The sequence below is a fragment of the Mauremys mutica genome, chromosome 6 (assembly GCF_020497125.1).
Source record: "Mauremys mutica isolate MM-2020 ecotype Southern chromosome 6, ASM2049712v1, whole genome shotgun sequence".
Lineage (NCBI taxonomy): Eukaryota > Metazoa > Chordata > Testudines > Geoemydidae > Mauremys > Mauremys mutica.
In genome coordinates, this window is record NC_059077.1 from 83,804,066 (window position 1) to 83,820,010 (window position 15,945).

The 15,945-nt window shown below is 42.5% G+C and overlaps 1 protein-coding gene and 1 non-coding gene across 3 annotated transcripts; one reads left to right on the top strand and one right to left on the bottom strand.

Annotated features, from left to right (window-relative positions):
- The first annotated feature begins 4,072 nt into the window (after positions 1-4,072).
- Positions 4,073-12,150, top strand: PRXL2C (peroxiredoxin like 2C). 2 transcript variants are annotated; one of them, XM_045021007.1, is made up of 6 exons: positions 4,073-4,431; positions 4,984-5,052; positions 6,306-6,359; positions 6,770-6,872; positions 10,672-10,803; positions 11,454-12,150. In XM_045021007.1, exons 1-6 carry the CDS (start codon positions 4,246-4,248, stop codon positions 11,579-11,581), a joined length of 672 nt encoding a protein of 223 aa, XP_044876942.1. In that variant the 5' UTR covers positions 4,073-4,245; the 3' UTR covers positions 11,582-12,150. The 2 variants fall into 2 exon arrangements, with proteins under 2 accessions (XP_044876942.1, XP_044876943.1); XM_045021008.1 differs by having other exon boundaries at positions 4,293-4,431; positions 4,868-5,052.
- A 1,843-nt stretch (positions 12,151-13,993) lies between these two features.
- On the bottom strand, positions 13,994-14,153 carry LOC123373456. Its single transcript, XR_006580737.1, has one exon. It is a non-coding gene; the product is annotated as a U1 spliceosomal RNA (small nuclear RNA).
- Positions 14,154-15,945: the final 1,792 nt, after the last annotated feature.

Here is a 15,945-nt window from a genome sequence, read left to right on the forward strand (position 1 = left end):
CAGAAACACAACACAAGTTTGGAAATACAGATATACCTATATCTCATAATACAAAGGTGATACAAACATATAAGCAAGATTATCATACTTGGAAAATTATAACATTTTTGCAGATACCTCACACAGCATATCTGGTCGGATTCCTTGTAATTTTATAATATCAGTATCATCAATATCATAAAGTGTCTCCCAGATTCCATACAGCATCACAGAGCATACTACAGTAACATACATTACTATGGCTCACTATTAAAATGTTCTTTCAAAGCCTCTCTGAGCTGAGCTCTTCTAATAGCCATAGTATCTGGCAGTTCAAATTCAGCAGAGAGCCACTCCACCTCCACCCTCCACCCTGGTAGAAATGTTTCCCCCTTTGCTTCACAGATATTATTGCAGGACACAGCAGGCAGCTATAACCACTGGGATATTTTTTTCATTGACATCCAGTCTCGTATGTAGACAATGCCAGTGAGCCTTCAATGATCAAAAGTATATACAATTGTCATCTGCACCTGCTAAGCCTGTAGTTAAAGTGCTCCTTGGTGCTGTCAAGGTAGCCAGTGTATGGCTTCATCAGCCATGGGAGCAAGGGGCAGGCATTTCAAGCACTGCTCCCAATGGTGATCCACCAGTCTGGAAAGAAAGTCCCTGCTTGCAGCTTTCTGAACAGTCTTGTGTTCCTAAAGATGCACCCTCCCTGACCAGTCCATATTGCTGTTGGTAAAGCATCCCTGCTGATACACTAGTGCTTGCATTACCATAGAAAAGTAGCCCTTTCTACTGATGTACTCTGTGGCAAGGTAGTCTGGTGCTACAATAGGAATATGTATGCCATCTATCGCCCCTCCACAGTTTGGGAAGCCCATTGCTGCAAAACCATCCACTATGTCCTGCACATTTCCCAGAGTCACTGTGTTGCATAGCAGGAGGTGATAAATGGCCCTGCAAACTTGCATCACAACAGCCCCCATGGTGGATTTCCCAACTCCAAATTGATTCTCAACTGACCGGTAGCAATCTGGCATTGCAAGTTTCCACCACTCAGCTGTCAGTGTGGATCTCATTTTGGCATCCCTGTACTGGGACTGGAATGGGGTGAGTTCGGCACACAGATCCAGGAATGTGGTCTTGCACATCCAAAAGTTCTGCAGCCACCGCTCATCATCCAAAACTTCATGACAATGAAATCCCACAAGTCAGTGCTTGTTTCTCAGGCCCAGAACTGGCACTCCACCATCTGCAGCAGCTCCATGAATGCCACCAACAACATTGAATTGTTTCTTTCTGTGTCCCACAGCATGCTAGCCCCCTATAAATCATCATGTTTCTCATGGCTCTTTTTGCTGCTCTGCAAATACTGCAGGATCAGGCACCTCATGATCAGGGGCGGCTCCAGGCCCCAGCACGCCAAGTGCGTGCTTGGGGCGGCAAGCTGCAGGGGGCGCTCTGCTGGCGCCGCGAGGGCGGCAGGCAGGCTGCCTTCGGTGGCTTGCCTGCGGAGGGTCCGCTGGTCCCGCGGCTTCCATGCACGAAGCTGCGGGAGGTCCACCGGAGCCACGGGACCATCGACCGGCAGAGCGCCCCCTGCGGCATGCCGCCGTGCTTGGGGCAGCGAAATGTCTAGAGCCGCCCCTGCTCATGATCACAATGCTCATCACAGGAGTGCAGAGCTGTGCATGATCCATGCTTCTGTCACAGATGGCGAGCAGCAAGGAGGCTTGTAGGGATTTTGAAAAGAGGCATGAAATATTATGGGATGTGGATTAAATTATGGGATGGAGAACACTGCATTATGGGAAGTGGAACCAATGCTCCCAGCCACCCCTGCAGGACTTGTTTTCACCCTATGAAGCATTGCAAAAACGTCCCTAAGCACCCTGTGCTGGATGGTGGTGAGTTGCACAGTGGGATAGCTACCCAGCATGCACTGTACTCTGCATCAATAGAAGCACTTCTGGTGAGCACACGCACCGCTGACACAAGAAGCAGTGTGGACATGCACAAGTGATATAATAACTGCAGCAGCTGTATGCCGGCGTAATTTAGGTCAACATAATTTTGTAGTATAGACATGGTCTAGGTGAAGTCCCAGATAACATATGTTGGACTAAAGTGGAAATAATGTTGCCTTGCAAACATATATTACATTAAGTGGATGCATTATGTTACTATTATAACGAGTGGTGATCTCTCTTAACACACTATTCAGCTGATACAAATGAAATATTCAGGTTACATATTTACATTGTTTCATTAGCCACTCTAGAATAGGTATGTCGTTCTACATCTGTGTGATGTTAGTTATTCTCTTTTCTCATGAATTCAGGAATCTGAATCTCTTATCCAAGGTGCAACACAATTCAACTGTTAACAGGGGTGGCTCCAGGCACCAGCACACCAAGCGCGTGCCTGGGGTGGCAAGCCACGGGGGGCACTCTGCCGGTCGCCGCAAGGGCGGCAGGCAGGTTGCCTTCGGTGGCATGCCTGCGGAGGGTCCGCTGGTCCCGTGGCTTCGGCGGACCTCCCACAGGCATGCCGCCGAATCTGCGGGACTGGGGACCTCCCGCAGGCAAGCCGCCGAAGGCAGCTTGCCTGTTGTGCTTGGGGCGGCAAAATACCTAGAGCCGCCCCTGACTGTTAATTCAGTATTTTTCATAAGTCACTGAAAAAGTGTTCCTCATTGGACATCAGTGATCTCTTTTCCTTTAATTAATATGTGTAAACACTTGTATCATTTGTATGGAAATGTGGGGGATTGGCATATCTTTTGAATTATATTTTGGGATAAAAACAGAAGCACAGATGTCAATGTGCTAATTATCCATTCTGCTTAGATTTTAAAATGTGTTTCAAATTTAGGACAACATAGCATACATCAATATGGCAAGTTGTATCTTTTAATGTTATTAACATTTCTGCATGTAGAAGGTGGAAGGTGAAAAGAAAGGGGGAAAACGGGGGCAGGGAGAGAAGGGGGAAGGAGAATGACTCTAATCAAATCCATATTGGAATGCTCTTAGGTAACCATTGTTCCAGTAGACCGGGAACTGACCTGAGGTCAATAGACCTGGATTCTGTTTTCAGTTTTGCCACGGAAGCCAACGGCACTTAAACCAATGTTTAAAGTTAAGCACATAGTTGGATGGTTTTCTGGATCAGCACCTGAAGCTACATTTTCAAAAGTGGCTGCTATTTTGTGAAAACATCAACATTAAACTTTCTCTACTTCAGTTTCCCTCTCTGTAAAACCTGAGATGATTATTATTTATATTACAATAGCATATAGGAGCCTCGATCAAGGGCTCGTGCTAAGTGCTGTACAATTACCTTCCTTTGTAAAGCGCTTTGAAAACTGCTCTCTATTAGTATTATTTTGTTAAATCTAAGCATTTAGGATCTAATATATACAAACTGCTAAGTGAACAGAAAAACTCAGACATAGTTCTGAGAACAGTTTTGAGGACATATGACAAGGCCTTTCCCAATCATAACAGAACATCATTTTTCACAATATTCAGAAATCCTCTATAGATTTGAGGTTACAGGCCATATAAATAAAAATAATTCAGAAAGTATTTTGGATTGTAACATAACTTCTAAACATGCACCTTTGGGCAAATGATGTATAATAAATGCCAAAACAACAGGAGACGCTAATGTACCTTATGTGGGCTCTAAAGTCTTTTTGATAATGTTTTAACATAATTGGATTGATATTCCAAATGGAGAGTCAAACTGAGCCAGCTCATCATGGATAAATATATCTGCTCTGTACAAAGAGTGAGATAAGTTTGAAGGTAGCTGACTGGATTTTTGTACAGGTCTATATGTACTATAAAACTGAAGTTGTCAAGTTTGCTCACTTCCCTTTGAAAAATTCTGTAGTAATATCCTGTAGTAATAGTAGGAGTGCAGCATTTGGGGGACGCTGCTGGAGAAGCCTGTCGTGTTTTTTCATTGTAAGGGTAACAAAGCAGTTCTAATCTCTTTTAGGTGGAGAGATTCCTGGGAAGCATCTTTTAGACACCAGCCTCTTCAGCTCTTCCTCAAATGAAGTGAAGCGGCTGCTGGTGTGGAGTGTTCAGCAGCTGCGCTTGGAAGTGGATCTTCGCCAGAAAGGAGAGCGAGATGATGCCCTCCCACCGGCGCTGGCACTTCATCTCACGCTGCCTGCCCTTCCGCTGCTTCTTTCCGGGGCCCGGCCGCTAGGCCCGGCCCAGCCAGCTGCAGAGAGCAAACCCCACCATGGCGAATCTCCCAGCAGCCCCGATCACACGGCAAATCGGTAGCCGCGATCGCGCGCGGCTCAGCGGCCAGGAGGCGGGGGAGCTGCGAGACGCCGCCCGGCGCCTGGTGGTGGACGGAGACGGGCAGAGGATCCCGTTCGGGGCCCTGTTCCGGGATCACAGAGCCATCGTGGTGTTCGTGCGGGTGAGGGGGGGGGCGCTTTTCGTGTCGTCCCACCCGCTTGTGCAAGCGGCTCTTGCATAGCGGGACACCCTCACCCCGAAAGGGTCCTTAACAGGGGCTGGGACGGGTGGCGAGACACGCGAACACTTTGCGCAACAAGCACCCTGTTTTCAGGGGTCCCCCCGAGCTGTTTGTGAAAGAGACACGCGCTTTTCACTCCACGTTGAGGGAGGGGGAGAGGCCTTTGATTTCAAGTGCTTGTTGAAATAAGGTCGTAGTTCTCCGATTCCCCAGCTGAGAAGCGCTGGCCCTCTCCAATTGTCCTAGTGACCCCAATGCCTATTAGCGAGATCCCACACCAAGATCCCAGCGCCCTCAGACGTTGATAGAACTTGGATCGCCATCCGAATTCGGCAGCTGGGTCTCTTTAATAAGCGCTACTCCTTTCTGCCTCCAGTTTCTAAGCACCCACTCTACCAGCTGAGGTCTCTCTGTCTGAAGTCCCTTGTTGCTTCATTGCCACGCGATTGTGTTGGTTTCTGATATCTCCTCCTGGCTATGTTACCTTTTCAGCATTTCTTATGTTACACCTGCAAAGAATATGTAGAAGATCTGGCAAAAATTCCCAAGAATTTGTTACAAGTAAGTCAGATGCCCTTAACCTGTCTGTGTTCGCGTGTGTTTGGGGAGACAGGAGTAGTAGGGTTTACCCGCATCTGTAATTCCTTTGACATGACGTTTGATGACCGGAAGCCCATGGGGAAGGGAGTTAGTGTTTTCACACATTGCTGCAACAATTGCTCTGTTATACCTGCCCGTGAGAATTTAGAAGGAATTTGTTGTACCATACAGCATTACATCTTGTTGTTTGGAGTTTTTCTGCTTTCCTAAAGAACTAAGTGCCCAGCTCCTGTTGGTGAGTAGGGCATACGATGGCGATTCCCTGCTAAATTAAAAAACTCAGTCTGCCTCTTTCTATTCTGCTGATTGAAGCTATGCCACATTTTGCTCCCAGCATCAGCATACGGCTGGTAAGAAAGGCTGAGATCCTCAGGGACAACGAACTCCAGATGGAGCAGGACCTTGAGGACTTTTAAAGTGAGAGGGGGTGCACTTTCCCTTTTGACATAAGCAGGTTTTTGCTAAAGCGCTGAATTAATCATATTTAATAGGAATTTATAAAATAACTAGCTGCTCAGATAAAAATAACAGAATTATATTCTTCTGTATTTTCAGGAATAATTACATCATCATCTATGGGATGACTTGTTTTGTCAACCGGCTAAGTTATGCAAATTGTTTATGGAAGGAGTACAGTGCTAGAGGATATTAATAACCCTTAGTTCCATGAACGATTTGTTTGAATGCATTACTGAGTGAAAGGAGTCTAAATTAATTAACATTATGGGCCAAGGTTTTAGACACAATTCCTGATGTTGCACCTCCAAAAAATGTACCTAGCAGTGAATGTGAATGTATTTTGCACTCTAATATGCAAATAATACAGGTGCAAATACAATTTTTCAGATGCAGACACGTGAGTGTGAAGTTTTGCAAGTAAAAAATTGTAAGCAGTTTTGAAGCCAGATGAAAATTTAATCCTATAGATGCAACAGAAAATAAAACAGATATTCATCTGCAGGTTAAAAAAAAGCTGCCTACCAACATTACTTTTTAAAAAATTAATGTAAATATAGCCGTGTTGATTAATATAGATTTTTGATATTGAGAAATAGTCAAATTTTACATCTAGAATAACTAATACCTTTTGTATCCTGTACCCCGAGATCATTAAGCTAAAATACAGATATTTCTATTATTGTTTTGCTGATATGCATAAAAAATTCAGTCCTTATTAATAGTTTTTATATCTATATTCTGTATTTTTTTTCTAGGAGGCAAAAGTGAGACTGATAGTTATTGGACAGTCATCTCACCATCACATTAAGGTAAATAAAATACTCAGTGAGGTAAATGATATATTGTATTATGCTTGTAACAAGTTCATCTAGTTAATTAGGGGTTGGATTTCCAAGTCAATGATTTTAACTGACTTCAAGTGGAGCTGTGGTTGCTCAACAGCCCTTAAAACCAGGCCCTTATTACTTTTTATGAAGCAATTCTAATTGTGGTATAGTGGGGGAAATCTTACGTTCAAATCCTGCAAATTTTATTCAGGCAAAACTTCCATTGATTTCAGTGGAAGTTTTGTTTGAGTCAGAACTTCACGATTTGGCCCTTAGCGTTGGTTGGGCTTAATATGAAGAATTCAGAGGGTTTCAAAATCAGTATTTTTCATATTTTTTTACTAAACATTCAAATGTAATATAATTATTTTATGTACGTACGTATCTTGTAGCCGTTTTGTAGTTTGACGGGCTATTCCCATGAAATCTATGTCGATCCAGAGAGGGAGATTTATAAAATACTTGGCATGAAAAAAGGTGAAGCAGCCATGTCAGGTAGGAACTATGTTCTTCCCTTGATTTCTTTCACAGAAAACGTCATTTAAAATGCTCTGTTGGCATAACAATAGTAGATTAATGTACATGCTAGTGTGCTACTCTACAACAACAATGCTGAATGTTTTACTGCATTATTCTAAAGGAGCTTTCTGGTCTTTGGGAGAGGCTCACTATGGGCTTGATCCTGCTCTCATTGAGTTCAGTGGTGCAGGATGAAGCCCTAGTTTAAGATCTGATTAATCTAGTGTATTACATTTAAAATGCCATGAGTTCATATAAAAGCAGAGAAGGCTGGAAGCCTGCAGGAAACATGAGGTCCAACATCAATAGAGCAGTCTATAGATCAGGGATTGGCAACCTTTGGCACGTGGCCTATCAAGGAAATCCGCTGGCGGGCCGGGATGGTTTGTTTACTGCAGCGTCTGCAGGTTCGGCTGATCGCAGCTCCCACTGGCTGTGGTTGGCCGTTCCAGGCCAATGGGGACTGCGGGAAGTGGCATGGGCCGAGGGATGTGCTGGCCGCCGCTTCCCGCAGTCTCCGTTGGCCTGGAATGGTGAACCGTGGCCAGTGGGAGCTGCGATTGGCCAAACCTGCGGACGCTGCAGTAAACAAACCGGCCCGGCCAGCCAGTGGATTTCCCTGATGGGCCGCGTGCCAAAGGTTGCTGATCCCTGCTATAGATTATTAGTTTTAAGACAGAAGAGAAATGAGCCTGTTAAATCCATTGATGTGTCTATTCTTAGTATTATATCCAATACTGCTCTACAGCCAAAATGCTTCTGAAATAAATGTAGTCAAACTTTACTAATTCTGGGTCACTGAGAATGAAAATGATGCTTAAAATTGTTGATTGGCTCTAGTTTTCAAGTTATGCTATTGGGTCAGTATATACGACCCTTGACTTGGGAATAGCGGAGGATAAGTGAGTTATAAAGGGAAGGGATCTCAATTTAAACCAGAAATGACTAAAATACATCTTTGACTGGATCTATGAATAAATCTATGACTGGGTTTGGACAGTACTTGCTTTTTAGGCAAAACAATGAATGATGCAATCTGAAGCTGGTATTGCGTCATACATGATATGAATTGCATCATGTTATTCCTAGAAGTCATGGATGATGCAATCATAACGAAGCTTACATCACTCTGCTGAACAAATTGCCCTATATCAGCTCTAGAAATCTTACAGTGTCGTGCTCTCTTATTTGTCAGTGTTTGATTTTGCAACGGGACACATTTCTGTTTAGCCAAAGTGAGCAGAGATGCCTCGTACTTGTGTGAACAGTACAGATATCTTCTGCTATGTTTGTGGTGAAGTGACTTTTGCATCACAAAAGCGCAGTATACTCACTATGGTTAAGAAAGCCTATCACCTTTATTTTGGCTGCAAAATTGGAGATCAGGACAAGAGGTGGGCCCCACACATATGCTGCAACACTTGTGCAACAAATCTTTGCCAGTGGTTGAACAGGAAAAGGAAATCTATGCCTTTTGCAGTGCCAATGATTTGGAGAGAGCCAACAGATCATACCAGCAATTGTTACTTCTGCATGGTGCCTCCAGTTGGGAAAGGTGTGTCAAAGAAGAAAAAGTGGACTGTGCATTATCCAAACATTCCATCAGCTATACGCCCAGTACCCCAGGGAGAAGGACTGCCGGTTCCTGATGCACCAGAATCATTCTCACTTGAGTCAGACGAGGAAGAGGATGAAACTTCTAGTCCTGAAACATCAATGTCACAGGACCCACATTTTCTCCCATCCTCCTCCTCTGAACCACACCTCATAACACAATGTGAACTGAATGACCTTGTCAGGGATTTGGAACCACCCAAGAGTAAGGCAGAGCTGTTGGGATCCAGACTACAGCAGTGGAATCTCCTGGCAGGTGATGTTAGGGTTTCCATGTTCCGTGACCGTCAAAAGGATCTTGTCCCATTCTTCTTCATGGAAGGTGATCTTGTAGCCTGCAACAACATCGATGGTGTGATGGCAGCCCTCAACATCGTTCACAATCCAGATGAGTGGAGACTGTTCATTGATTCATCGAAGACGAGTCTTAAAGCTGTTTTACTGCATAATGGCAATGTTTTGCCATCAATTCCAGTTGGTCATGCAGTCCATATGAAGGAAACCTATGACAACATGAAACAACTTTTGAGGTGCATAAACTATGACCAACATCAGTGGCAGCTTTGTGGCGATTTGAAGGTTCTTGCTCTCTTGCTTGGTCTGCAGACTGGATACACAAAGTACTGCTGTTTTCTCTGCGAATGGGATAGTCGTGCAAGAGATTCCCACTACATCAAGAAAGATTGGCCACTCCGACAGTCATTGGAGCCTGGGAGGAAAAGTGTTCAGCATCCACCACTTGTTGAATCAAGGAAGATTTTGTTACCACCCTTACACATCAAGCTGGGTCTGATGAAGAACTTTGTCAAGGCCATTGACAAAACACAAGCAGCTTTCAAGTACCTCCGTGGAAAATTTCCAAGGTTAAGAGAAGCTAAGATAAAGGAAGGTGTCTTTGTTGGTCCTCAGATTCGTGAACTTCTTCGAGATGATGCATTTGACCATGCTCTGCGTGGCAAGGAAAAGACGGCATGGAAAGCCTTCCAGTTAGTGGCAATAAATTTTCTCGGAAACAACAAGGCAGACAACTACAGGTTGTTGGTGGAAAACCTCCTCAAGGCATACAAAAGCCTTGATTGCAACATGTCACTAAAGATACATTTTTTGCACTCTCATCTAGATTTTTTTCCACCGAACTGCGGAGCAGTGAGCGACGAGCACGGCGAGCGATTTCACCAGGACATTGCAACAATGGAGAAATGCTATCAGGGCAAATGGAGCCCATCAACGCTTGCAAACTATTGCTGGACAGTGACAAGAGATGCTCCATTTAATGAATTCAAGAGACAAGCCAAGAAGCGCCGAGTAGACACTGAATAGGACTAAACTATGTACATAATAGTTTTTTGCCTTTTGTTTCATAATAAATTTTATTTATATAACCCTTTTGCTGATTTTTAAAGTGTTACATAAACAGGACAGGTGAAATATTATCATGTAAAGCAACCATAAACACATGAAAAGACCTAGGTTTACAATTTATGATTAAAACTCTACTATCTACACAATATACATAGACATAAAATGTAAAAACTTAAATACCTTAGAAACAGTAGCCAATCAGTTGTTTTAATTGTCATATTTGAATTCAGCACATCAAAATACATAATAAATAGCACATTTTATCTCTGAAGCAGACGACTTCTCAAAATTGTAGACCAGTGTAATGGGGAAATACAGACTCTTATTGCCTGATTTTGATCTCACCCTATTTTTGCACGGGTGTAACTTCATTGACTTTGGTGGTTACACCTGATTTACATAGGTGCAAATGAGATCCGAATCAGGACCTTATTATAATGAAGTTGACTTCCTTTATACGGTAGACTAGTCTCTGACTGCCAGATGCTGGGACTGGATGATAGGGGATGGATCGCTTGATAATTGCCCTGTTCTTTTCATTCCCTTTGAAGCATCTGGCATTAGCCATTACCAGAAGACAGTATACTGGGCTAGATGGACCACTGGTCTGACCCAGTATGGCCATCTTCTGCTCTTTGTGTGTGTGTCTGTTTTAACAGCTATAAAGTAATGTATATATCTGTGTAATAATATTTTGTTATCTATATTTCTGTTCTGACACTGATGAAATTATCTAGTAATATTTTAATCTATTTTAGATAAAATGTATTTTGTTGTAAGATATCCTATAATGTTTTAGTGCAGAGCCCACATGTGAAATCAAACTTGCTGTCAGGAAGTATCAGAAGTATGTGGAGAGCAATGACTGGCCCTGCTTTTGATTTTCAGGGAGATCCAGCTCAGCAGGGGGGGACTTTGATTTTAGGCCCAGGTAAGCATATTTGTTTTATTTTAAAATAATCTTCCCCTCCCCCAGCTGTTTCTTATTACACTTCCAAGAGTCCTCTTCATCTCTGGTAGAGCCCTGAGGATTCCCAAAGAGAAATATAGTCTGTGCTTGTTTATGGTTCTGCTATGTAAACAAAGTCTGTAAGTGTCATTGCATAGTTCCCCCTCCTACAAAGACCTGAACTGTTCCTGTTGAAGCCAATGAGAGTTTTGCCTTTGACTTCAGTAGGAAAAGGATTGGGCCTAAGTTTTGCTTGTTGACATCTTGGCATCAGTCTATACTCTGCCATTACATTGGATTCTAGGTATTTTATTTGATGTGTTTTTAAGAAAGCAACAAAACATGAACGGTGGTTATGATAAAATCATTCTCTTGAGGTACTAGGAAGCAGAAAAGTACAGGTCTAATTCGACCACTTACCTTGTCATGCCTTTTTGCTGTAATATTTTTTTTAAATGATAAAAATATACATGCTGTGATTAAAAAACAGAATGTTATGTAAATTCATGTAGCTAGTGCACAGTTTTAGACAAATTGCTGGAAAATCAGGAGGCTTCTTTAATCCAATTAACTGTTATAATAAAGCAGTATTTTATTCAACTGTTACCATTTTTATTCTCATTCTGTTCCAGGTAGCAAAGTCCACTTTGTGCACCTTGATAAAAATAGGTTGGATCATGCTCCCATTAGCACAGTTTTGCAGCTTGCAGGAGTTAAAACGGTAAATTTCACAAACAAACATCAAATTATTGACGTTTGACTTGCCAGAAAAAACAGATTACAAATTTAACTTGATACAAGAAGACAAAAAATACTCCAGGGAATTGCCCTGGATGTCATGTTTTATGTTCTTATATAACAGCTGATAATACATACTGGATCTCAGAGCACCAAGTAAATTGCATTGTGCTGAAGATGCAGATGAATTCACACTTGCAACATATAGAAGAAAGCAATAATTAAGATATGACCTGCCTTTCCACAAAATAATTCCTATTTGCTCTTTTCTGTCTCAAAAAATTCTTGCTAATGCAATTTAAAAATCTTGATTCAATATGAAGCATTAAGCTACTTGAAAACAAAACTCTAATATATCACTTTGTTCGGAAGGAAAAGCTTGGAGTTTTTGCCATTCAGTAGCTCATATATTTTCTTCACTGGTGGCTTGAAACTTTCAGCATTATGTGAACTTCATAAAATAAACTATCAAAAAAGCAAGTGTGAACAACAGGAAGCTGACACAAGATTATGCCTATTCCTGTGTCTGGCTTTAAAGAGGCACACCAAAACATGTTTCTATAGTTCTAAATAAATGTTTGAATTACAAGATCCATTGTTTGCAATTACTTTTTTTTTCTGGTTTGCCACATCTAAATGGTAGCTTTCTAAAAACAAGGCAGTGATGAGTTTTAAATGTATTCCTAATCAGATTGTCAGTTTTAAAATAGGTTAAATTTAGGGTCTAAACTGAGTAATAGTATTCCCTTTAACAGGGCAAAATCTCCATTAGTACGTGCAGCAGGAGGTCCTTTCAAAAATATTGCTGGTTATTTTAATCAAAGCAGCAGAGGTAATAGCAAAATAGCATTTATTAGATGGCTATTTAGAATCTTCCTACAATGTCTGCTTATTTTCAGAATCCATTACTTTCATTCATATAGATCGTGTACTTTTTCATCTATGAACCACATTTTACCTATTTATTAATGAAACTGTAAATTATTTATTGATGAGCATGTGCTCATTCTCCCCTGCAATTTCTGAACCTTGTTCTTTGCTGTAAATTGCTCCTGTTCGTGCAGATCTTACTTGTCACATGCAAAATCTCTCTGTAGGTTTAAGCCTCCAAAACAAAATGCAATTGTACAAAGCATGGCCTGCTCCTGCATCCATTAAGGTTATCAGTCCCAGAATAAACTCTTCAGAGTTCTGCCCATTAAAATATGTTTGAAATTAAATAAAATGTTCAGTGACTGAAAATGCAAAGTTTACATTTTAAAAAATGATTAATGAGCTACCCAGTAGCCACAATAGGATTTCATCTCCTAGGATGTGAGGGTTTTTGTTTGTTTGCTTTCAATTACCATTGTTTATAGTAACTGGTTCAGATGTTTAAAGAGATACTGTCAATTTGAAAATCTTGTCCTTGAATCACTCTTCTAGCCAAGCTGAATTTGCTACAGGAGAAGCAAGGGTGGTTATGCACTAACTTTGAGCTCCTTTGATCCTAGAGCTCTCCAGGGCCCTATCGGGCACTCAGTGTAAAATGTCCCCACAGTCCCAGGAGCCATCCTGGCAACAAGGGGTTCACCGGACAGTAAGAATGTTACACTCAAACTCCCTTGTCCCTGGCAATGTTCCCTACGCCCAGCCAGGAGACGGTATTTCTTTGGTTCTGTGCCACCCAGGGATTCTACTACTGGGTTTCCAGATGCTTCACAGTCCCAGAACAGCTAAAAGCAGCTGTTGCAGACACAGGAATTAGATCCCGTATTTGCTAATCAAACACACTTCTGCCTATCTTTGAATGATACTTTAGATTATTAAAAGAGAAGGAATGTTAAATATCCAATTTCCTTGTCACCATTTATGCCCTCTATTTTCTTTTGGCATCATCACTCATATATATACACACACACAGTATACGTTTTAAACAAACAATTTAATTCTGGTACACAGCGATGATGATTGTGAAGCTTGGTTGAGGTGGTGAAGTCAGAGAGTGGGATATTTCCCAGGGAATTCCTTACTGCTAAATGATGAACTAGCAATCGGCTGAGCCCTCAAGCAGGATGCTCCAGAAAGCAGCTCCAAGGCAGAGGGCAGGAGCAGCACATGGCAGTGTGGGGAGGGACAGCTGAACTGCCAGCAATTGATAGCCTGCTGGATGGCTGCCGCACAGGAAACTTAGGAGAGTGGGGAGCTGATAGGGGGGCTGGCAGTCCACCCTGGTTCCAAGCCTCCACCAGCTAACTCCAACAGGCTGCTCTTCCTGCAAGCAGTGGACAAAGCAGGCGACTGCCAAACAACATTATAAGGGAGCATTGCACAACTTTAAACGAGCATGTTCCCTAATTGATCAGCAGCGGCGTAACAACAAAACAGCGTTAACCAGGACGACTTTAAGTGAGGAGTTACTGTATCTCTTATTGAACCAAGTTTATTATTTTCTCAGGAGAAAGCGCAAATACAGTCTCCTGCTTCTACAAGTTATGCAGTTGAGTTTCCTACAATTGGGGAAATCTCAGAGGTCAGCACACCTGCACTGCAATGGATGAGCCTCACCCTGGGAAAACCATCTCATGACCATGGTATCTTCTGTCGGTCAGAGAGACAAACTTTCGAGCTACACAGAGCTCTTCTTCAGGTCTGGGAAAGGTACGAAGAGTGTCAAAGCTAAATACAAGATTGAACAGATAGTTTAGGATAAATAGTGCATATTTTAAAGGATCATTTAAGGTGAAGTGGCCCTTTAACACCCCTGTTAACCCCCAAACCTCTCCAAGCTCATCATCAGAAGCAAGCTCCCAACAGACCAGGACACAACAACTCAAAGCAGCACCAGACCCTGCCAGAACAACAGATGCAAAACCTGCAAATATTTTTCCACTGCTACTATGATCAACATCCCCCACAACACACCTTTCAAGATCCATGGGTCCTACATGTGCCTATCACAACATGTGGTGTACTTCATCCAGTGCACTAAATGTCCCAACAACAACTATGTGGGTGAAACCAGACAATCAGTACACTCTCTAATGAACTCACACAGGAAAATGATAAAAGACAAAGCACCATGTCACCTGTGGGTGAACACTTTTAACAATGTGATCACTCTATATCTGACCTCTCAGTCCTCATCCTCACAGGAAATCTGCACAACACTTTCAGAGGACGAGCCTGAGAGTTTAAATTCATAACTTTGCTAGATACTAAAAATCATGGCTTAATAAAGATACTGGATTTATAGCTTATTACAACACTCCGTAACCCACTAACCCCCTTTTTGTCAAAAGAACATAAGAATGGCTATACTGGGTTAGGCCAATGGTCCATCTAGCCCAGTATCCAGTCTTCCAACAGTGGCCAGTGCCAGATGCTTCAATGGGAATTAACAGAACAAGGCAATTATCTAGTGATCCATCCCCTGTGGTCCAGTCCCAACTGCTCAGGGGTGTGATATAAGTTTTGTCAGCATAAGCACTCGTATGCACAGTGCTATGTGGGCGGGAGATGCTCTCCTGCTGACATAGCCACTGCCACTCACTGAGCTGTAGTTCTGTGACTACAGGGGTGTTAACAGGCCATTTTACCTTGAATGGTACGTTAGTATATGTGCTAACTGCTTACACTAAACTACAGTATTGGTTCTATCTTATGTTTAGCTGTGACACTCTGCCTACACTTACAAGCTTACAGCTGCACAGCTGTACCACTATAGAGTGCTCATGTAGCCGCATTAGGCTGATGGGAGAGAGATCTCCATCAACATATAAAAACCAGCTCAGTGAGTGGCAGTGGCTATGTCAGCAGGAGAGCATCTCCCGCCCACGTAGCACTGTGCACACGAGTGCTTATGCTGACAAAAGTTATGTCACACCCCTCAGCAGCAAAAGTTTTGCCAACATAAGTGCTAGTGTAGACATGGTCTTAGTCCTTTCCAAGACCTGCAGAAGAGCTCTGTGCAGCACAAAAGCTTGTCTCTCTCACCAACAGAAATTAGTCCCATAAATTACCTCACCCACCAGGTCTAAATTCTTCATTTGTGCTTAAAGAACATTCTTTCATACAAGTGCAGAAAGCTGAATGAGACTGCCTTTGAATAAGGTTGTCACCTCCCTGGTTTTTAAATGGGTTACCTGGTCTCCCAGTCTCTATCCCATTTCCCCAAATTATAAACTTCATCCACTAGACACCACCTTCCAATTCTCCCAAAATTACAGAAGTGCTACCACACTTCCCTCCCATTGCTAGTCTGTTTCAGCTGTGCCTCTGTGTCTTTTGATTGATATCCTGCTTGCTTGGAGGAATGCAAGAGTGATGGTATGAGAATGAAGGAAAGATATTACAGATGGAAGAAATGATGTGAGAAGTTGGAACTGACATGAGGAGCCAGAGAGC

What these genes read in the sequence shown, in the direction of transcription:
- PRXL2C (XM_045021007.1), top strand. Translation starts at nt 4,246, where the DNA reads ATGGCGAATCTCCCAGCAGCCCCGATCACACGGCAAATCGGTAGCCGC. An exon ending in CATCTCACCATCACATTAAG is followed by an intron (nt 6,360 to 6,769) that starts GTAAATAAAATA and finishes CGTATCTTGTAG; the next exon opens with CCGTTTTGTAGTTTGACGGG. An exon ending in AGGTGAAGCAGCCATGTCAG is followed by an intron (nt 6,873 to 10,671) that starts GTAGGAACTATG and finishes ATAATGTTTTAG; the next exon opens with TGCAGAGCCCACATGTGAAA.